This window comes from Drosophila mojavensis, unplaced genomic scaffold, assembly GCF_018153725.1.
Source record: "Drosophila mojavensis isolate 15081-1352.22 unplaced genomic scaffold, ASM1815372v1 contig_80, whole genome shotgun sequence".
In the NCBI taxonomy this organism is placed as follows: domain Eukaryota; kingdom Metazoa; phylum Arthropoda; class Insecta; order Diptera; family Drosophilidae; genus Drosophila; species Drosophila mojavensis.
Window position 1 is genome coordinate 1,792,374 of NW_025318906.1, and position 22,683 is coordinate 1,815,056.

Here is a 22,683-nt window from a genome sequence, read left to right on the forward strand (position 1 = left end):
CGAGTAGAAAATGTTTAAAAAAACGAAAACAACGACAAAATATTTTTGGACAAGAAAATTCGGAATTTGTTTTTTTTTTTTTTTTGCTTTGTGGTTTTCCTTTGCGTCCTTTTGCTATCGAAAATTGTTGAGTTTCCCCTAAGCTCCATATTTGTAGTATTCCTATCATATTCACTTCGTTTGATTTGAACTCACATTTGGTTCTTCCTATCAATTTCAATTTCAATTTGATTATCGTTTATCGATTGCGCTTTGGTTATCCGTTTAATTAGAATTTTTCTTTTTGGCTTTGTTTTTTTCCTCATTTTGCTGACGTTCGTACTGCTTGTAGGGCACGGTGACTTTGTTGTTGAAGTAATCGTAGATGGTAAAATAGCAGGCGGACATGACGCCCGACTTGAACAGAGTGGGCCACATGCCCTTGTAGAAGCCGCGCATGCCCTCCTTCTCCAAGGTGCTGCGTATGCATAGCATTATCGTGTCGCAGAGCGGATTGACGCCGAAGCTCTTGCGGTCCTCCTGGAAGTGGCTGAGCATGGTGCGCTTCTTGATCAGATCGGCCGGATAGATCAGCACCTTGGCGAGGACGCCGGAGATGGCGCCGTTCATGAAGAGCAGCGGCCCCGGTATTTCACGTCTAACATGCTTCTCCTCCCGTATCAGGCTGATGATCTTAAACGTTAAGTGATTTAAGAACTTGTAAATGACGAAATTGGCACCGACTAGCGGATAGATTTGCACCAGGGTCATCATCATGCCGCTAGAGACGCCTCGCAGTCCCTCATTCTTGAATACTTTGTGCACGCCGGAGAACGGCTTCAGAGTGCCGGCAGTCGTACCCGGATCGGCAGCAACCACTCGCGTTCGCACCACATCGAACGGCTGGGCAACCACCGTGCCCACGCAGCCGGCCAAGCCGCCACACATAAAATATGACAGATGCACATTATCGCGCCCAAATTTATACTGCAACGCAGCCGTGTGGAGCTGCTCGTATGACCAGAACTGGACCAGGGCATAGGTGATGCTCATCATTTGCGCCGGCAAATGGCCCTTCCAGATGCCGCGCAGACCCTCCTCCCGGAAGATGGATGAAAAGGCTTGCAGCATGCCGGCATATTTGGAAACGTTCGAGCGTTTCTTTAGCGGCTCCACCTGCAATTGGAATCGAATCTTCAGCACGTCGAACGGGTGCGCTACGAATCGGGTCAGTGCACCTGAAACACCGCCTCCAAGGGCCTGCAGCATTTGTACTTTCGCCGAATTCGAATTGTTTGCCTGCGAGGGTTTTTCAAAATTATATTAAACTATTATAGTTCATTCTGCTTTATATAGCCTAGAAATGCTCAAAACTGTTGCACCCTATCCCGGACGGGATAGTTTTTACTATATTTTCCTCGTCTATATGAAATGAAACCCTGTGCATTGGGTGGTTCTATGCACGAGAATCGACTTTGAAAGTTGCCTTCTACGATGGATGGGGCATTTATGACCCAGAAAGAGAAAAACACTTTATTTTCGCTAAGATTTATGTGACACGCTGTGTGATGTGCTTAATCACTTACTAACTTTAAGTTCAACTTCAACTCACTCACGCTCGCTCTCTCTCTCTCTCTCTCTTTCTCGCATTGGTTGCAGTTGCCAAACAGCAAGTCGTTGCCTACACGCAAAAGTCGCAGGTCAAGCACGAGAATCGGCACATTCAGCTGGTGCGCGAATATGGCTTCCATCCGCGGACGAAGGCCTCCGTGGAGGATGGCGATGTGTTGCCACGAAAGTTTGAGCCGTTTCCGGAGGATATGTACGGCAAGCCGCTCGAGGAGATTGACACCTTTATATATGAGGAGGTAAGCGAATGCCCCCGCGCACACACACACACACACACATACTCACAACACTCCACTCATCTGCATATTAGCGTGGCAAACGAAAACGAAACAGCTACAACAAGAATAGCAACAAAATTTATTAAAATGCTGCATTTGGCCCATTGCCATTTCCATAGCCTTTAATTAATAACTCAAACAAACAAACAAACTCAAACACACACACACAGACACACATACACACACGTACACAGGGCAAACCCAAACCGTTTCAATGCGCCTATTCATAGTGTGCAGCAAGTGGCACAAGCGGAAATGGAACGCGCTGTCGTCGCCATTGTTGTTGTGCAAAAGTGCAAAATGCAACGACTTAATGAAAATGAATGCACTTTTTGATGCCAAAATTGAAAAAAGTAGCAGCATAAAAAATACTGAGGTTAATGTAAATGCAAAACGGCTAGAGCAGCCCTCGTGGGGCCGCCACTTGAGTAAGCGCCACGGATATCAGCATAATGTGCCACAAAAAAGGGCAAATAAAGTGAGAGTAAATTTAGCAACAGCTAAAGTAAAGAAACACAAATACAAGTACACACACACACACACGCAAACACATGTACATATACAAACAGGAAATGGGTCAGGCAGAGAGTTTGCCTTAAAAATGGCCGAGCAGCAATGTGACAACAGTTTTTTTTACGTGACTGCTAACTTAAACAAACTGCCAACGGCCGACAGGTGGAGCCAACAGCTATACAGCAGCCCAGCCAGGCAGGCAGCAGGCAAGCCAACGAGCCGGACAAATTATAGGTGAACATGCAAGTTTACTCAAGACTTGGCGGCATTCCATAAAAAAAAAACACACACACACACACGTAAACGTGTTCTGGCCAAATAATTCCACTGGCCTGAGTTGGGCCGTAGCGTAAACATGCATTCAAATGGCCATCAGGGCTGGCGTAAGTGTAACGTAATGTTGCCAGACATTTGAGCGCAAGCACGCATGGCAACGCCAAGGCATTTGTGCTTGTGTGTGTGCAACAGGGGAACGGAAAATCAAAGTGCTTAATGGCATTTAATGGCACACTTTAAGCTGGCCAAAAGCAAGAGCAAACATCTGCAGTGGCATGTGATAAGAGACCAGCAGCATGTTTGCCAAGATGTACACAATCTAAGAACATACATCACCCCTCCCTCTCACTTCATACACTTTATCTGGTTACAAGTGCTAACACAATTTTTCATTTTGCGCACACGCTTTTTCTTAAGCTCACACACACACACACACTTGCATACAGCTGCCCAGAGCATGCAAATTTACAGAGCACGCATACACATACACACACGCACACACCACAGCTAGTTGGGGGGGCCATAGAACGAACAAACTGCCGCCCCCAATCGTAATTTCTGCTTGGTACATTAAAATTTCTGCTTACACGGCTCAACGGTAAACGACCTTGGGGACCGGGCAGAGCATTTGATTATCCTCAGCACACTTAATTGAAGAAATCAGCGCTAATGAACCTGCCATTCCTGCCCAAAACCCAAGACGGGCTAACAGGCAATGCCAATCAGAATGTTTTGCTAACAAATCAATAGACGCTTCCGCCGTCGGACATTGCTGATGGACCTTGCCCAGCTGATCACCGGCTGGGTGTTTTCCATTTGTCTTTTGCTCACCTTTTTTTCCCTGCCCCCCATCTTTATTCAGCGTAGCGCCGTTGCCCTTGTCCTGTTAGCAGAAATTTTTAACAAAAAGGTCCAAATGAGGTTTTTGGTAAAATCCAACCAAAACTATGGATATCCCGGCAGTGTTTTTGTACTTAATCTAAATACAATAATATTGGCATTGTGGGCCGACTCCAGAAACTTCCTCGCACCGTTGCAGATGACACTCACGCTTCCACACTTCAGTTCCAAACATATACAAGCGAGAGTCGACCCGCACATGTGTACATATATTTGGTTATGTTGAAAAAGCACGTTCTAAATACTTTAAAACTGATTCCGTTTTCGACCAATATTAACACAAAAATTTTGTTTTTTGTTTTTGTGGAACGTTTTTAAACCAGCAATTTATTTAAGTTTTCTCAAATGGAAATTTCAAAGTGAATTTTAGTAAGCACATTTATTTTTCTGGTTGTCGAAAACCAAATTTGCAAATTACTTCGGGCTTCATATTGCCCAGTCGGTATTTTTCATTTTTGTACGTCAGAAGTTCCTGAAATGGCAGAAAACAAAAACAGAATATCAGTATCACATGAGAGCTAAGAAAGTAAAGCAGTAAATGGAGCGCTAGCGCTCCGCCGGCCGCCGACAAACGGTACTCACCACGAAAATGGTCGATAGCGGAATGGCAGGTTTACTTAGACCTTGCACGCATCTTCCTGCGCTTACGCTTCAACCTACGCATACGCTTCTTACGCCACTGTAAATACACAAGAGTACACAATCAATATAGCAATTACTTTTTAAATATTTAATACACTATTTTTTTCTTCACTGGGAGAAAATTCGAAATTTTACCTTAGCTCTCATTTTCCTTCTGCTTACGAAGACGGCCTGAGAACGAAAGAACGACGGTCGAACGGAAATCTAGCTGGCAGCTTCGCGTGGCTCGACTTTGACAGTTCACAAGTTATCGATAGGTCGCATGACATTTGCTTAACATTAAACATTTCTATTTCGAAGCGAGCAATTCTGTTAATTGAGGAGCAGCACTGTTAACTGGTGCTGCCAGCGATAAAATGTTAAAATCAACCCTAATATGGCGCCAATATCAACTTTTTCTTCACAGACATTTTGTGTGGTGTCGAAGCGTTTCCGAAAGAATTATATACATCGTTTTACTGGCACCAAAAGCCTATTCCTCTTCCATCCATGGAGCCCATGGCGACGAGTCTGTGTCTATATAGCAACAAATCAATTCTTCGACTACTGTGTAATGGCAACTATACTGTTTAACTGTATATTCCTAGCCATGACAGAGACTGTGGAGGAAGCGGAGTAAGTAGTCAGCTTTCGTTGATGATTTGTAACTGGTTAACACTCGTTGATCGATACTACTTTTAAATTTGCAGATATATCTTCCTGGCCATTTACTCAATTGAAATGGTTATCAAAATCATTGCCAAAGGCTTTTTGCTCAACAAATACACCTATTTGCGTAATCCATGGAATTGGCTGGATTTTGTTGTCATCACTAGTGGCTACGCGACCATCGGCATGGAAGTGGGAAATCTGGCCGGGCTGCGAACATTTCGTGTGCTCCGCGCACTTAAAACGGTATCCATTATGCCGGGCCTGAAAACGATTATCAATGCACTGTTACATTCGTTTCGCCAATTGGCAGAGGTCATGACCTTGACCATCTTTTGCCTGATGGTCTTTGCGCTGTTCGCCTTGCAGGTTTACATGGGCGAATTGCGCAACAAGTGCGTGCGAAATGTGCCCACAGATTGGACGAATATATCGCATCTGGATTGGAAAATGTAAGTGGAGAAATAGCCTTAGATCTGATAATGTCACAAGTGTGAACATAAAGAAGTTAGTTTTATTTGAATGCAGTTTTTGCCATTTTATAAGCCATTCAATTCTGTTATACAAATGTACGTCTGTATAACATTGCTTACAGCAATGATAGAAACCGTTATACATGTATGTAAGTGGCAGATCAGAGCAAAATGTTATGTTATACGCATTACATAACATGAATAACGGTTTATCTGTTTGATGGTATATGTTAAGAGCATATGTACATATATTCATACAGTTAACCATATGTTAATCCTCTTTTCCAGCTGGGTAAATGACACGGACAATTGGCTGTACGATGAGGACGAGATGCCGACGTTATGTGGCAATCTGACAGGCGCTCGTCATTGTCCGATGGGCTATATGTGCATCTGTGTTGGCGATAATCCCAATCATGGCTATACGAATTTCGACAACTTTATGTGGTCCATGCTGACAACGTTTCAATTGATTACGTTGGACTATTGGGAGAATGTATACAATATGGTAAGGCAACTCTTGAATTCTTCAGCTATTCATCTAGTCTCACGTATGCTCTGTCTCGCTCTCTCATAGGTTCTAGCTACGTGTGGTCCAATGAGCGTTACATTTTTTACAGTGGTTGTGTTTTTTGGCTCTTTCTATTTAATCAATTTGATGCTGGCTGTTGTGGCCTTGAGCTACGAGGAGGAGGCGGAAATTACAAATGAGGTAAGTTATCCATAATCGAAGAAAGAGCTCTGCTAAACCCTCTCTTACTCTTTCAGGAGCGCAAAAAGGATTTACTGGATCATCGAGATGATTCCACTTTTAGCTTTGATCCTTCAGTGCTGAATGTCAAGAAGCTCAATAAAAACAATAAGAAGAAAATTGATTCACGCAAAGGCGTGCTGCTCGCCTCCTACAGCAAAAAGAAGACGCGGCGAAAAAAGGGAAAAGCAGGCAAAGACAATATCAGCATTGGCAATGGCAACGGCAATGGCAATGGCAATGATCATGGCAATGGTAATGGTAATGGCAATGGCAGCAATGGCAATGATCATGAGCGATCTAAAGTGCACTCGGCTACGCCGAGTCCAGGACGGAGTCCGCGGCACAGCACCACGGATCGTCCTTCGGCTTTGGCGCTGCAAGCACAGCAGCAATACCAGCAAATGGAGCAACAGCAGAAGCAGCAGCAGCAACAGAAACAGCTTGTTCAAAGCGAAGCAGCTGCAACATCGCAGCAGCGAACACGCATCAGCTTTAGAGAGGGTAGCGTTAAGAATCCCAATATGCTGTATCCCTCTGACTATAAGGGCCAGCTAATCACAAGCAGCCGCCAGACGAGTTCCAATTCAAGTGGAGGCGTCAATCGGGAATCCTCTCAAGATGATTCGGGCGTGGTGGACGATCACGACGAACAGGAAACGGGCAACGAAATGGGTCATGTCTCTACAGTGGAGCTGGCTCTATCGCCACGCGAGGTGCGCCTAATCAAATGCAATGGCAACATAGCGCGCATTAAGAATCACAATGTCTATGCGCTGCATCAGGAATTCTCCTCCGAAGTGGTCGTCATTGGTTAGACAACAACTGAATCTATATCATTTTAAATTATATATTAAAGTTTATGCTCCTTTCAGATGATCTGCCTGATCGCAATTGTGATCGCTGCGTGCACTGCTGCGCGGATTACGAGAGCTGGCTGCAATTCCAGAATTGCCTTTATAAGGTGGTGCGTGATCCGCTCTTCGAGCTGGCTATTACGCTGTGCATTGTGCTAAACACCGCATTTCTGGCCATGGAACATCATGGCATGAGCGAAAGCTTTCGCAATGCCTTAGATGTGGGCAACAAGGTGGATATAAATAAAGCTAGCTAAATCTGATAAAACATCTTATTAAATTCCTTACTTTCCAGGTGTTCACATCCATTTTCACCTTCGAGTGCATTGTGAAGCTAATGGCTCTATCCAAAGAGTTCTTTCTATGTGGTTGGAACATCTTTGATTTGATTATTGTCACTGCCAGCCTGCTTGATATCATTTTCGAGCTAGTTGATGGTCTGAGTGTGCTGCGCGGTCTACGCTTGGTAAGAAAACTTTTGGCATAGAGTGATAGAAGCTTAATAACTCCTTCGACTTCTATTACAGTTGCGTGTACTGAAACTTGCGCAGTCTTGGACGACGATGAAGGTGCTGTTGAGCATCATTATATCGACAATTGGTGCGCTCGGCAACCTCACGTTGATCCTTGTTATAGTCATCTATATATTCGCTGTGATTGGCATGCAATTGTTTTCCAAAGATTATACACCCGAAAAGTTTGATCCTGATCCGGTGCCCAGGTAAGATTGCTTCTATATATCCATATATAAATGTGTGTAATAAAGTTTTTCTTTTACAGATGGAACTTCAATGACTTCTTCCACTCTTTCATGATGATCTTTCGCATTTTGTGTGGCGAATGGATTGAACCACTATGGGATTGTATGCGTGCCGAAGAGGAGGTTGGATTTATTTTATAGTTATATATAAATGTACATATGCTATATACAATATTTTTGCCATTACAGCAAGGTGCTTCCACATGCTTTGCCATCTTCTTACCCACTTTGGTGATGGGAAATTTTATGGTTTTAAATTTGTTCTTGGCTCTGTTGCTCAACAGCTTCAATTCCGAGGAGCTGAAATCTAAGAAAGAGGCAAGTCCAATGCGTTTTCCACTTGGAAAGAGAAATGCTTTTCATATCTATTGTTATGTGGAATGTCTAAATGTCTATCCGTTAAATGTGTATGTGTGTGTGTGCCACTTAAACAAAAAAGGAAAACCCTTAAGCTAAAAACCGAACCGAGTCTTGAGCACAAGCGGAAAGCTTGTCACTAAAATCCTAACGATAAAACCAAATACTTATATATAACCTATATATCTCTAAATATCTACTCTATATATCTACATCTATATGGTGTTTGTCTTGCACTTTGTATGCGTGTCGTTTGAGTGTGATTCGTGTGTAACTAGATTAACTAGATTAAGTATCTAATACCACATTCCACACAAAATGCATTAAAAAAATACATTTGATGCCCAATTGAATTATACACTGAAACAGAAAGAAAAGCACTTTTTACTCGAAAAAGGTGTAATATACACGGAAATCAAATTATTTAAATTCTCATCTCCACTCAAACACCGAAACTATCGTTGAAATTGTTAATGCATTAATTTTTATATTTTATCTAAATATTGTTTATTCAATTTCGGCTTTGTACGAAATTTCATAATTTCGTTGTTGGTATATCATTTAAACGTATGTCTATTGCATTTCCTATGATAAAAACCCTGTCTAAGTCTCAGTGTCTTAAGTCTTAATATAATAATCTTTTCATATGCACTAAAAATTTAATTGTATTAACTAAAAAACTAAAACTCTGTTCGTCAACTTTTGCACAATGCGTTGAAAACTTTTTAATACTAAAACACAAACACACAAAATACACCTAAAAAATACCAAAATAATAACCCAATATTTAAAACCACACACAAAAAACCGTTAAACAGATTTTCAAGAAAAAGGTAATTTTTTCAAACTCAAACTTTAAAAATCCTACTTAAACAAATTGTTTGCTATTTTTATTTTATTTACAAATCTAAAAGTGAACAAAAAACGCCTGTACATAAAACCAATTATTAATTGTATTTGTTACAAAAAAAAAAAAATGCAACTAATGTTCTTTTTGTGTTTCTAAGTGTTTAGCTTTTTGGCTGTTAGATTGTAAATTGTTGCATTGGACTAACTAATTCTATATATATATATGTGTAAATTAAAAAAACAAAACAAAAATGATTATTAGTAGTGTAATCTTTAGTTGTGCATACCCCATCTGTAAAGCAATTAAAGCTAATGCCAATTCTTTGCTTCGTATAGGAGGTGGGCGAGGAGTCCAAGCTGGCTCGCAGCATAGAACGCGTGCGTGATTTGATAAGAAAGAAGCGGCAGGAGCGCAAGGATCGTAAGGAGCGTAAATTTGCAGAAAAGTTTCAGCAAATCGTGCTCGAGGCACAGCAGCAGGCGCACTCTGGAACGGTGGCAGTGAGAGAAATTGATAAGCCAGGTCTGCTGGAGGAAACAAAATTTCATAGATTAAGCTATCAGGTGAGTGGTGCTGAAATAGCCAAAGGGAGAAGTTTAGTTTATACAGTTATCTCATTGCCCACAGGAATCTATGAATCGTCCCGTTTCCGGCTCCGATTTTGGCTTTCAAATTCCACTCAACGATGGCCTGCACACCATAGTCGATGGCCTGGAATATGATGAGGAGCCAGCAGCACAGCATCAGCAGCAACCTGTAGCTGATTCCCTGCCACCCACATATGAGTGCGCCATGCTGCACGCCTCGAGCAATGGCGTTGCCTCCAATCTAACGCCCGTGGCGGCTGCTGATCGCAGCCGATTACAGCATCAAATCTCCTCGGGCGTGGGCACACAACAGAATGATTCGCTGCAGAACGATTCGGCGACATATACGGAATCCATTGAGCTGCGTCTGCTGGGCCAATACAATTCCACAGATACAGATCCGTACGCCTATGCAGCGGATCAGCGCAGCGGCTCGCTGCAAGACACCGACGAAGCCTTCATCAAGTATCAGAAATCGCTGCTAACACGTTCGCCTAGCTATCGCAAATCCCTCGATCGTCTATCCCAATCCAGCGGGCAGTCGCAACGCTCTCTGTTGCCCTCGCGCAGTCTCAAATCCGAGGAGAGTGCCATGCGAAGACACTCCAGTGGGCACTCGCTCAACTCCATTTCACTGGAGCAGGATGAGCTGCTGTCACAGCAGGCGAATTTGCGCGAGGAGCTGCTCAATTGCGATCAGAAGGAATTGTTTCAGTTTCTGCAAGAGGACGAAGAGCTCTTGGGCAAGAAGAAGCCCACGACGACAAGCAGCATCAAGTCGAATCTTAGCTATATCTCCAATTCCATAATGCAAACCCTGGACTCGAGGCACAGTGGCAGCCATTCCAATGGCCAGCAGGAAAGCGAGCCGCTGATGGAACAGCACTCTGAATTTGACAATATCATACAGAGTTTCGAAAAAGAATTGGAAGAGATTAAGCGCTCGACTAGCTCGCTGGAGAGAAAGATTTCAACACTCTCCGAGCCTTCGCCTGCAGCGGATGAAGCAACCAAAGCGATCATGGATCACATAGCGATCATAACTGGCGCCTCGGAACGCACAGCTGCCGATGAGGTAGTGCATCCATTGAATCCCTACGATAGCTACGATCTGTCCACTGTGCCCCGACGCTCTCAATCTGTCAGCGCTGCCGCCCAGCGACAATCCGTAAAGCTCAAACGGCGTAGCTTAGAGAAGCAGCGCAAGATCGACGAAGACTTTAGCATATCGAATGAAATACGCAAAATCTGTGATCAAATACACGCCCCCTTTGCCGCAATGGAGGCGCTGGCTGTAGCGGCGACCAGCGGCAGCCATCAATCCGGCAGCCAGTCGCCCTTCATGAGACGGAAGAACGATCCATTTAGCGTGCAGTTCGATCGATTCAAGCGGCTGTCGCTGATTGAGCGCGTCGAGGAGCTGCCCGAGGAGGATAAGCCCATATCGACGCTGCGCATTGAATCGGAGAAGATGCCGCGCAAGTTTCTTAACAGCGACAAACTGCGCATGGACAGCCTCTCGCTGAAGAGCACCAATTCGTATGAGAACCTACTGATACAGAAGCAAATGTGTAGGGATGCTGCCAAGCAGCCAGCCACGCCGCCCACGTCTTTGAAATCGAGCATTGAGCCGCCGACACTGGCGCAAATTTCATCGCTGAAAGCAACACCGCCGCTGGCTGCTTTGACTGAGCACCAGCAGCACTATCATGCGACAAGCATACAGCAAACCACAACGCAAGCTGCCACAGCAGTAACAGCAACAGCAGCAACAACAACAAAGGCTGCGAGCACGGCTGTGAGTAGTAAACAACGCCGTGCCGAGCATCCACAATCGACATTAGACAAAGCCGCTTCCTTTCAATCGGCACGCACCGAGTCGCACAGCTCCGGCACAGCTTCACATTTAGCTCTGCCCGGAATGGGCAGCAGCAACAACACCAACAATCGCCAGCAAGAGTTGCTTAGAGCTTCGAGCAGCGAGAAGACTGAGCCGTCGTTAAGCAAACCATCGACGTTTGCACGACTCACCGAAAAACCATGGCATTGTCTGGTATCCTACGTAGACGATCTCACTGTCGGTGGGAGACGTAACTCGCAGGGCGCCTACAATGATCCCATGACTTTTCCAAGCTTTGGCCAGGCAAAGCCGCCAAAAGTGCCAGACGATTGTTTTCCACAAAAGTGCTACGAGCAGTGAGTGATCGTGACACCATATATGTATATCAGCTATATCTCATGTGTTTTTGTTTTCCAGCCTGTATTTCCGTTGCCCCTGGTTCATGTCCTGCATGGATACGCCGAGTGCCAAGCATTGGACACGCGTGCGTACGGCTGTCTTGACGGTTGTCGATACTCCAGCCTTTGAGTGGTTTGTGCTAGTGTTGATCTTTGCGTCTAGTATTACGCTCTGCTTCGAGGATATCTATTTGGATAGCAATAAGACTTTAAAGCGTGTGCTCTATTGGACCAATTTCTCCTTCTGTCTCATCTTCGTCGTGGAAATGGTGCTCAAGTGGTTGGCTTTGGGATTTTCCAAATATTTCACCAGCTTTTGGACTATACTCGACTTCATTATAGTTTTTGTAAGATCTCTAGTGATAGACTATGTACATGTATATATATATTTGTATGTATTTATTTGCTTTTCAGGTTTCGGTTTTCTCGCTACTCATTGAAGAGAATGAGAATCTTAAGGTTCTGCGTTCTTTGCGCACTCTGCGCGCGTTACGTCCGCTGAGAGCCATCTCTAGGTAAGTGGCCGACCGAGTTTCTCTAGGCTTAGGTTGCACCTAACTAACTGCTGAATCTGTGAAAAAGGGAATCAATTCTCTATCTAATGCTAATCCAAGTGTAAGCTCTCTATCTCTACGTAGGTTTCTACTTTCTTATAACTCTTATTTCTTTTAAAACTCAAATCAAATTGAATCAAATCGAAATCAGCGCCAAATGAGCTGTGCAGTGTTTAATACAATCTCGTCTTCTTTATGAATTTCGAATAGAAATCTATTTTTGTAGTACATATCTCCATAACTCCATATATCCATAATGTACATAGTCAACGACTCGTATAGTATCGATACTATCCTTTGTATATAAGCAGTCAACACTTGTAATATATATACGAATACTCAATATATTTTGTGTAGTTCTTTTAGCAGATGAGAAAAGCACATTCCTTATATTATAATTCGGCCTTTAACTGTATTTTGTAGCTGTATCCCCTCCCCAAAAAGAAATTATCCCATCCGTAACAGATTTTTTAGCGTTTCATAAAACATTTCTATTCCAGGTGGCAAGGAATGCGGATTGTAGTAAATGCTCTCATGTATGCAATACCATCAATTTTCAATGTACTTTTGGTTTGTTTAGTTTTTTGGTTAATTTTCTCAATAATGGGTGTACAATTCTTTGGTGGTAAATTTTTCAAATGCGTCAATGAGTTGGGCGAATTGCTGCCGATTACTGTAAGTATGCCAAAACCCAGATCAGGATCTGTAATTATATCTTCCTCTGCATATACATAGATCGGAAGTTTGATATAATATATTTTCCTTTGGCTCTCCTTGTAGGAGGTCAACGATAAATGGGATTGCATTGAGCAAAACTATACGTGGATCAATTCGAAGATCACCTTTGATCATGTCGGCATGGGCTATTTGGCTCTACTGCAGGTGGCCACCTTTGAGGGCTGGATGGAGGTGATGGCGGATGCTGTGGATGCGCGCGGCGTCGATTTGCAACCTCAGCGCGAGGCCAATTTATATGCGTATATTTATTTTGTTATCTTTATTGTGTGCGGATCGTTCTTTACACTCAATCTATTCATTGGAGTTATCATTGATAATTTCAATATGCTCAAGAAGAAGGTAAGCCATATGGCCTAAGCTCTTAACCAGACTAATCAATACTCTCAATTGTTCAACAACTGTATATATTATAAATATAAAAACAACTCTAAACAACAATTCCCTTAACTACCCTTAACAAAAAAGAAAAAAAAAAAATCACTTGAAATGTATAAAACAATCGATGTATAAACCCTGATTTCCCTCTGTTCATTCAGTTATCGGTGTTCAATAACTAGTGTGTGTATTGGTGTTGATTTTCTTACATTGTTTTTATTGATATAACAATATATGTGTGTATTGTATGTATTGTATATATAAATAAATGTTCATTCTATTCTCATCACTTTTATATAGTATGAAGGAGGAGTGTTGGAAATGTTTCTCACCGAATCTCAAAAACATTATTACACCGCTATGAAAAAATTGGGACGAAAGAAACCACAGAAAGTTATTAAGCGACCTATAAATCATTTTTTAGCTATGTTTTATGATTTATCCAATTCGAGAAGGTAAACAAAACCAAAAAGTTTTCTGCAAAAACCCACAAACAATTATTTTTGCTTAACCTATACTTCTATGTAAATTGAAAATATATAGTTTTAATTATATACTATAACTGTTAGCTCTATAAACATAATACTCTACTGCTGGTTAGGCATCGATCTAGAGCATTCTCTCTCTGTCTCTGTCTCTCTTTCTCTCTCTCTCTCTAAATATATATCTATATAATTATGATTTGGTGATAAAATCCATTTGAACACTTCACATTCTCCGCATTTGATGATGTTTCGCTGGCTGTTTTGTTGGCTGCTTCTTTAGCGCAACCCGAAGAAGTCGCCCAAACGCCTATAAGCCATAATGCAACTACAAATCTTTTCCAATCCGATATGTTTATAGATGTTTTAGAGCACTACTACTACTACTACTACTATACGTATATCTTAATATAAATAGATGTTTCCTAATGCATTCGAAAAATGAATTCTAAACGCACTCTGTGAAGTGTGGGCATGCACTCTGTAAAGTAAAGTAAATAGTTGACAGAGTTAGTGATTGGGGGTTGATTTAATCTTTGTAACTACATATTATTATACTACAAAATAAATAATATCGAAAAGCATGAGTATAAACATAGAACTAGTCCTTAGTCGTATGCTACTCAAATATCTGTATATATATGTTTTGATAGTTGATGTTCTTTGAGCAGCATCTGCACTTCGGCACGCACGAAGTCTGTGTCTCTCTCATTTGTTCGAAAACTCTTTACTTAATTAATATCTGTTTGTAATTTCATATGTATGTATACGATTGAATCGGCATCGATCATATATGCAGATTCGAAATAGCGATCTTTGTACTGATTTTTCTAAATATGCTTACAATGGGCATTGAGCACTACGATCAGCCCCATGCTGTGTTCTTTATACTAGAAGTGAGCAATGCATTTTTCACCACGGTCTTTGGACTAGGTAAGTGCCCGTAACTAGGCAAAAGCCTATACGAACTGATAGTTTATAGTTTATATATTATACCTATCTCATATCAACTCTTATACTCACACTTATACGACACTCAATGCTTCACAGAGGCCATAGTCAAGATTGTGGGTCTGCGCTATCATTACTTCACGGTGCCTTGGAATGTCTTTGACTTCCTGCTGGTGTTGGCCTCCATCTTTGGCATACTCATGGAAGACATCATGATTGATTTGCCCATCAGTCCGACGCTGTTGCGTGTGGTGCGCGTCTTTCGCATTGGCCGCATCCTGCGTCTCATCAAGGCGGCCAAAGGCATACGCAAGCTCCTATTTGCTTTGGTCGTCTCGCTGCCCGCCCTCTTCAACATTGGCGCCCTGCTCGGCCTCATCACATTCATCTATGCCATATTGGGCATGTCGCTGTTTGGACATGTCAAGCTGCAAGGCGCGCTGGATGACATGGTGAACTTTCAGACGTTCGGCCGTAGCATGCAATTGCTGTTCCGTCTGATGACGTCGGCAGGCTGGAATGATGTGCTGGAGTCGCTAATGATACAGCCGCCGGATTGTGATCCGTTCTTCAATAGGCAAACGAACGGCGATTGCGGCCATCCGCTGCTGGCGATCACCTACTTTACGAGCTTCATAATAATCAGTTATATGATTGTGATTAACATGTACATTGCCATCATTCTGGAGAACTTCAATCAGGCGCATCAGGAAGAGGAGATTGGCATCGTTGAAGACGATTTGGAAATGTTTTACATACGCTGGTCCAAGTAGGTTCTCGATCTTGAGTCGGCAATGAACACGGAAACTGTCTGAATACTAAGATTAAATTTGCACTTGAATTCGTTACAGATATGATCCACATGCCACCCAATTTATACACTTCTCGCAACTGTCCGATTTTATTGCCTCACTCGATCCACCATTGGGCATCTCGAAGCCCAATAATGTCGCTTTAGTGTCATTTAATCTACCCATCTCGAAGGGTAATAAAATACACTGTCTCGACATTTTGCACGCGCTAGTTAAGCACGTGCTAGGTCATGTCGAGGAGACCGATAACTTCAAACAGTTGCAGGAACAAATGGATGTCAAGTTCAAGAAACAGTTTCCAACACGAAAAGAATTGGAAATTGTTTCATCAACACGGATCTGGAAGCGCCAGGAAAAGGCAGCAAAGACCATACAGACCGCATGGAAGGACTATTTGCGGTACTAACAGCAGCTAGCCCAAACACAATCCCTTACTATATATAATATTGATTTTCTTTATAAATCCATGGCTCATATGATTCTATACTTATTTCAGGCGCAAGAGTGAAAAGGAACGCTCCAATTCGGGCGATAGCGCTACGCAAAACTCTAGTCCAGGCGGCTGGCAATCGAAGCTCTCCGCGCTCAACTTCTTCCATCTGCAGGTGAGTCTCTGAAATATGATGGATACCTTGCTCCGCTTGACTAATCAATCCTTCTTATAGGTAAGCCGTCGTGGCACTGCCTGCTCCAGTCGCGCCTCCTCGCGCAAGTCCTCACGCGCCTCGGATGGCTCTGATCTGAGTGAACTCGCTGGGCCTTGGCTAAATTTGCCTTTGATGCTCGTCTCTGGTGCGGATGATGTAGTCAAGGATATCAAACAGCAAAGCGATGAACTGGGCAAACGGTATTTAATCTTATACTTAACACGCACACACAGATGCATATACAAATACACACACACACACACACATGTGTATATACATATATATAATATTCTATATATATATATATACCGTAAACATGATTCGAAATGCAATTTTTAGACGAAAGGCTTTCACAATCATGAACAGCAAACAGCAACAACATTGATAAAACGAAGAAATTCTAAAAAAAAAAAATTAAATTTCTTTAACGTCTTTTGTGTTCCATCAATATATATAAAAAATTGAGCCCTATTTTTAGCATATCCTCTTGTATCTCCCTAAACTATGAGTCCTTGCTCGCCGATATGGTCACAGCCGTTTTAAGAAGTGGCTCGCAGCCTAATGGCTTGAATTATTTAGGTAAAGCCAATGCTTATATCAGTTAGCTAAAACAACAACAACTACAACAACAACTATTACAATTACAATACAAACTAGCAAATATCTGTCAAAGTTTTAAGTTCTGTCTTCAAAAACTCGCCGCCACCAGCTCACTCATATATAAATACCTTTCTCTGCCGCTCTCTCTCTCTCTCTCTCTATCTCTCAATAAATATATTTATATATATAATAATATTAATAATATTTACCCAGTAACTCGTACAAGTCGACTTATCTAGCTACTTAGTTTCAACATACTCATACAGCAAAGCAAAACCAAAATCAAAACAGTTCCAAAGTCTCTCTCATTGCTGCCAATGCTAAACTCTACAACTCAAACCCAAAACTTTATGCAGTAAAAATTAATTATGAAATCATAAGAATTATGAAACGAAATTATCTAAATTTTTAATTTGTAAGTAGTTGAGCTCTCTCTTTACATAAGAAATTCTCTGAAACTCAGAAATCAAAATTCGTTTGAATGCGTAAATTTTAGTTTAGTTAAGTTTATCTGCTCAGTTGCCTAGCCGCTGCTTGCCCGATCTTTGACACGATTATCTTTAAAACGTTTATACTTTTAAATATATATTTTTTTTAATGTAGCAGCATTTATTCTATCATATACAGCCCGAAACACATGCAAAAAATTCAAAATTCGATCTATGAGAAATTGAGCAAACCAATTTGTACACACTCACACTCTCACATACCCTGTAATATAATAATGTACAGCTTATTGAATTTGCAGCTTTTTTGTACAGTTCTATGAAAAACAACTATGAATCCATAATTTCGTCAAAAAATTGCAGAGAATTTGATAAAAAAAAAAAACTATTTATCTGTATCTATTATCTATCTACAGTCTTGAGACCATATCAATATCGAAATATATAAACAAAATTTATTGGTTTATTTTCTTTGGATCATTATTATTTCTATCAATCTATAATCATTAGCGGTAGCATATTTGTGGAAGCGCCTCGAGCAACTCGTCGCCGAAGCTTTTATAATTTCTTTTTGCGTCATCAGGATGCTGTCGATGACAGCTTAACCTCACCTTCAGTACATAGAAAAAGTAATTATTGACAAGTGCCTAAACACCCAATCACTCTATATCACTATATCAATCAATCAATCAATCAATATGTTTGTGTATATATTCTCTTGTACATAGCCGCAACCATAGTCTGCACTTACAATTAATTATAAGCCAATCACGTACCATTTCAGTATATAGATCTATCATCATCATTTGACTTAAAGTCCCTAAATCTCTCTCAGTCTCGCTGTTTCTCTCTGTCCAATTTCAACTAAGTTTTTATCATTGTGATACGATTTAATCGCACATCGAACGTTGCTTTTGCCAATCAAAATCAATCATCGTTGTACAAACACACTCACAAATTTTGTTAATCATAACATACTCTATATATAAATATATATCTTAACTTTTACTAAATACCACTGAATATATTATTAGTATTTTAAGTACACTTTTTGACTATTTTCTGACTATGTACTATTGACTAAACATTCTACTGCAATAATACCAAATTCTAGACTACTATAGACTATTTACTCCATATACCGACTTCTTGATATCTACTTAAATACGAGACGCTTTACGTTTACTCCTTAATCGAATTCAAGTACCACTTCTACCACAATTACTACTAATGTTTCTATTGCTACTAATGCTAATACTACAACAGATAATTCTATTAGTACTGCTACTACTGCTACCTAGTACCTACCTACTCGACTGTTTGCATACTACTTACCTACTGATATTTATTAACCTAGCTACTGCTCGTCGACTTCTTGCCCAATACCTCAAAATGACAAACTCATACTACTTACTATTCAGCCCTACACACGACTTAAAACTTATCTACTGTCTATTTGATTACTTTTTTACTATTTACTTACAACTCACTTACTTTACCAACTTTACTTACAATTTAAATCCCGTTGATCTTTGCCCTCTTTTGTCACACGATCCTCTATGTATTATGTACTTTATTCGTATCACGATCGTTGTACACTAATGCTGTGCATTTCACCTACAACAGCAGCAATGAACACCAGCAACAACAACACAACCTCAATCTCCACATCCGGCACATCTGCCTCCGCCTCTACCTCTGCCTTCGTCTCTGCTAGCGCCTCTACCGTTGAAAGCGACAAGCAAACGCAACACCATCAACAGATGGCGCCAACTCCAACGCGTAAGCGCGCCTCTAGTTTTATACGCAAGAAACCGCCCCTAGAAAGAGGTTTGTCAGCACAAAGCGCTTTAAGAGTTAACAAGAACGCTTATGTCTGTATGTGTGAACCCCTAATCTATACCCTGGATCAACTCCACTCATGTCATTTCTCCCATTTTGACAACCTTGCAGCGGATGCCCCGGCACCGGAGGTGATTGTGACGAAACCATCGCCAGAGCAGCAAAAACATCCGCATGTCCATGCGCTCAGCCTACGGCCGGACAATGCGACGCTCGTTCATGTACTGGTGCATCGTGAGAGCGAGGAGTACAAGGAGGACGATGAATGCAGCCTCTCCTCCCCGGGCCAAGGCTCAGCAAATGGCAGTGGCCATGACAAGCCGAAACCGCCGCAAATACGCATCAACACTGGCTCAATGGAGAGCGGAATGGATGCCTGCCTAATGCCCACAGTGCAGATAATGGTCGACAGCCCAAAGGAGCCGCCTCGCGGCGACTTCAGTGCTGCCTATACACCGACTGTCGATGTGGATGCGCCCATTGATGTGAATGTACAAGGAGATACATCGCAAGTGTTTTACGAATACAATCCCGAGTCGAATGTGGATAATAGCAATGATATACAGCCCATGGATGCAAAGCTGCCGGATACCGACGATAAGCAGAGATGACCTTCAGTTAATGTGGCAGAGCCAGATAAGGAACAGAAGCAAGAGAAGCGTTCAAGCAGCAGCAGCAGCAGTAAAACGAGCAGCTGCAGCAGCATTAACAGCAACAGCAGCAGCAGCAGCACCTCATCAGCTAGCCAGTCAAATGGACAGCGTCCAAGTTGACAAACTCCAGTCTGAGAGCAATTTTCACGTGCATTTTGGAAGAGTACTTATAAATGCTTAGACCTAGGAACGGGGCAAACGTTTTTGTCCCACTTGTTATTCTAGTCGACTATATATATACACATATATATATATATAAAGTTGCTTTATAAGATACTTAGACAGAACTATCCAATGTTTACATCATTCTATACACATACATATATATTTAAGCCTTGGCAACAGTGCGCTGTGCGTCCAGCCAAGTCTAGCCTAGCCTAGTCTTAGAACTAGAATTAGCTTAGTTTTAACAAGAAAATCAATATAAACTCTGTGTTAACAAAACGTGCATTATACCGTACAAGTGCGTACACGTTGTAATACTCAAAAATCAAATCAAATAGAAAACACTAACATTAACATAAACATAAACAGTAAAACTTAACAGTAACATTAACATTATATATGATAGATGTATGTATAATTAGATACTAGTTAAAACGGTTGGATTTTCGTTATGACAGTCAGTCAGTCAGTCAAGTGGCTTTATCAGCCGATTTCGAAAGATATTTTAAAGGTTGTTTTTAATTATACAATACGAATACAAATACAAATACGATACGAAACATTCTTACATGGGTATATATACATATATATCGATATATACATACATAACTTAACAATCGCGTTGTAGACATAGGCTTAGAGTTTGTTTTTCTTCAATGCAATACATACATAAACATATATATACGTATATTGTATACTACGATATATGTATATGTATATATATATTTTGTACATATGCCAAAGGAAGTATTTTAAAGCTAATTATTAGAGAGTATTCATAGTAATATATTAAAAGAATTAGTTAGCGAGAATCGAATTGAAATATTTATGAGAAAAGAAAGAAAGAATTTCCCTACTTTTTCCCTACATTTTTGTGTTTGTTTATTTTGATTTGATAGCTTAAGCATATAGTACAAAGGAGAAGTATTAAGAATTGTAGTTTTCAATACTCTTTGCAAACTATCTCACAACTATTTCTCAGAACTCAGAAATTTCCAGATCTCAAAACTAAAAAAAAGCCAAAAATACAAATAATGTCAAGTGATTTAGAATTCCAAAAAGTAAACTAAAGCAATTTAAACAGAATCATCTAATAGCTAAGACCCAATCGGGTGTTATTACATATTCCATATGCCACATACGATATCTATGACACAGTAACACTTGTCTGATAATGTTTTCTTCTTTCTGTAACCAAAATAAGCAGCCAGTTTGAACCGCAGTCCTACCTAAGCAATGTGCATTGATACTACCTACGCTATATCGAATATATACCATTAGGGCATAAAATGATTTTATTTAGTATTTAAAAAGAAGAAAGGAATTTCTTACATATTATATGTATATATATTGAATTGTGAAATCAAAATTTGCATAAATGCTCTTCTATACAAGCTTCCACAAAATGACATTTGATATCATGTATATATATATGATATACTATACATTGAAAATATACACTATATACTATTTTATTAGGCCTAGGCCACGTTTCAAAGAAACAAAAGTGAATTATGTTTAGTTTAGCTGCATGCAATCAATCATATGTTAAGTTTTTAATGAGCCCCCTCCTACACGCGCCCACTCATCTAATATACATGTACTATATATATATATATATATATATATATATATATATCTATCTATCTATATACAACAGACAATCAGACAGACGATTGATCGTAAATTGAAATTATGGTACCAACTACAAATCGTTTTCTCCAGAACAAATAACAAATAACAAATACAAAGACGTACACACTTGTGATTTTAAACTGCAATTTTTACACAACAAAACAAAACAAAACAAAACAAAAGAAACTACAAAACTTAAGATCATAATAAACTTTTAATTAGAATTGTTAACAAATTGCTAAATAATGTTTAAGTAATAATTTATTGAATACCGAGCAGTCAGAAACCAAAAAACAAAACCAAAACCAAACACTCGTCAATTAAGTGATATTTATTAATTGGTACATTATATATGTACATATAAAAATGAAAGCAAAACCAACATATATAAAATAGAGTGTACCATCTTTCAATTTGTAAATATACATATATATGTTATATATACATATATTATTATTAAATTATATAGCAAAGCTTTAATTTTTCATTCAAATATTCGCTTAAAACTAATGTAAACCAAAACTTTCAATTCACAATTACAAAAAAGAAAAAAAAAAAACCAAAAAAAAAGAAAAGGCAACATTTGATTTAGTCATAGAATATAAAGACAATAAAACGAATGAGGCATATATTAATATTAAATATAAATTAAATAAAGACGGGCCAGAGCTTCAAGAATTCCAAAGAACCCATGAAAATAGCTAAAACACCACAACTTAGTCCAAAATATTGAACCAACCAAATATAAAACAAAAACAGTCCTATGCATTTAATATAGCAGTGGAACGAATCGTCAAACAATGCAGATACATTAAAATATATAATAAATAAAGAAATAGTGTATATATACGTACATATATATATAGTTAAAAACAATTAAGTACAGCTGGTTTGATTAGGCATGCCTTACAGTATAAACGATTTTATTTGTTGAGGTTCAAAGTAAATTTATAACACAAGTTAACGTTTCATATATATGAGAAGAAAAGAAAACCAAATATATATTCATAATAATGATTATAATTATTATATATATACATAGTAA

At 40.1% G+C, this 22,683-nt stretch overlaps 2 protein-coding genes across 12 annotated transcripts in view; one reads left to right on the forward strand and one right to left on the reverse strand.

The window, feature by feature from the left end:
* Positions 1-21,730, forward strand: part of LOC6578407 (sodium channel protein 60E) — a 38,031-nt gene extending 16,301 nt beyond the window's left edge. Inside the window, exons 3-29 of one of the 11 annotated variants that reach the window (XM_032730648.2) lie at positions 1,639-1,847; positions 4,624-4,832; positions 4,907-5,317; positions 5,627-5,846; positions 5,916-6,050; positions 6,107-6,902; positions 6,965-7,179; positions 7,242-7,412; positions 7,474-7,667; positions 7,727-7,829; positions 7,896-8,024; positions 8,882-8,896; positions 9,249-9,476; positions 9,541-11,696; positions 11,758-12,085; positions 12,153-12,253; positions 12,793-12,967; positions 13,073-13,369; positions 13,706-13,860; positions 14,687-14,820; positions 14,938-15,607; positions 15,690-16,049; positions 16,147-16,255; positions 16,316-16,497; positions 16,776-16,876; positions 18,970-19,221; positions 19,297-21,730. In XM_032730648.2, coding sequence (XP_032586539.2) covers positions 1,639-1,847; positions 4,624-4,832; positions 4,907-5,317; positions 5,627-5,846; positions 5,916-6,050; positions 6,107-6,902; positions 6,965-7,179; positions 7,242-7,412; positions 7,474-7,667; positions 7,727-7,829; positions 7,896-8,024; positions 8,882-8,896; positions 9,249-9,476; positions 9,541-11,696; positions 11,758-12,085; positions 12,153-12,253; positions 12,793-12,967; positions 13,073-13,369; positions 13,706-13,860; positions 14,687-14,820; positions 14,938-15,607; positions 15,690-16,049; positions 16,147-16,255; positions 16,316-16,497; positions 16,776-16,876; positions 18,970-19,221; positions 19,297-19,796 — 8,555 coding nt within the window. In that variant the 3' untranslated portion in view covers positions 19,797-21,730. Of the gene's footprint in view, positions 1-1,638; positions 1,848-4,623; positions 4,833-4,906; positions 5,318-5,626; positions 5,847-5,915; positions 6,051-6,106; positions 6,903-6,964; positions 7,180-7,241; positions 7,413-7,473; positions 7,668-7,726; positions 7,830-7,895; positions 8,025-8,881; positions 8,897-9,248; positions 9,477-9,540; positions 11,697-11,757; positions 12,086-12,152; positions 12,254-12,792; positions 12,968-13,072; positions 13,370-13,705; positions 13,861-14,686; positions 14,821-14,937; positions 15,608-15,689; positions 16,050-16,146; positions 16,256-16,315; positions 16,498-16,775; positions 16,877-17,853; positions 17,973-18,969; positions 19,222-19,296 lie in introns of those variants that run through there. The other 10 variants (XM_044010426.1, XM_044010424.1, XM_044010428.1 and 7 more) reach the window with 10 other exon arrangements.
* On the reverse strand, positions 157-4,463 carry LOC6578406 (mitochondrial thiamine pyrophosphate carrier). Its single transcript, XM_002004282.4, has 4 exons — positions 4,353-4,463; positions 4,158-4,254; positions 3,507-4,047; positions 157-1,278 (listed from the first exon to the last, which is right to left on the reverse strand). The coding sequence occupies exons 3-4, from the start codon at positions 3,525-3,527 to the stop codon at positions 265-267; spliced, it is 1,035 nt and encodes a 344-aa protein (XP_002004318.2). The 5' UTR covers positions 3,528-4,047; positions 4,158-4,254; positions 4,353-4,463; the 3' UTR covers positions 157-264.
* Positions 21,731-22,683: the final 953 nt, after the last annotated feature.

Coding starts and splice junctions, on each gene's coding strand:
- LOC6578406 (XM_002004282.4), bottom strand. CDS start 3,527: ATGGGGGGCAGGGAAAAAAAG. Junction 1,279..3,506: donor TGGGGGGCAGGGAAAAAAAG/GTGAGCAAAAGA, acceptor AAACCCTCGCAG/GCAAACAATTCGAATTCGGC.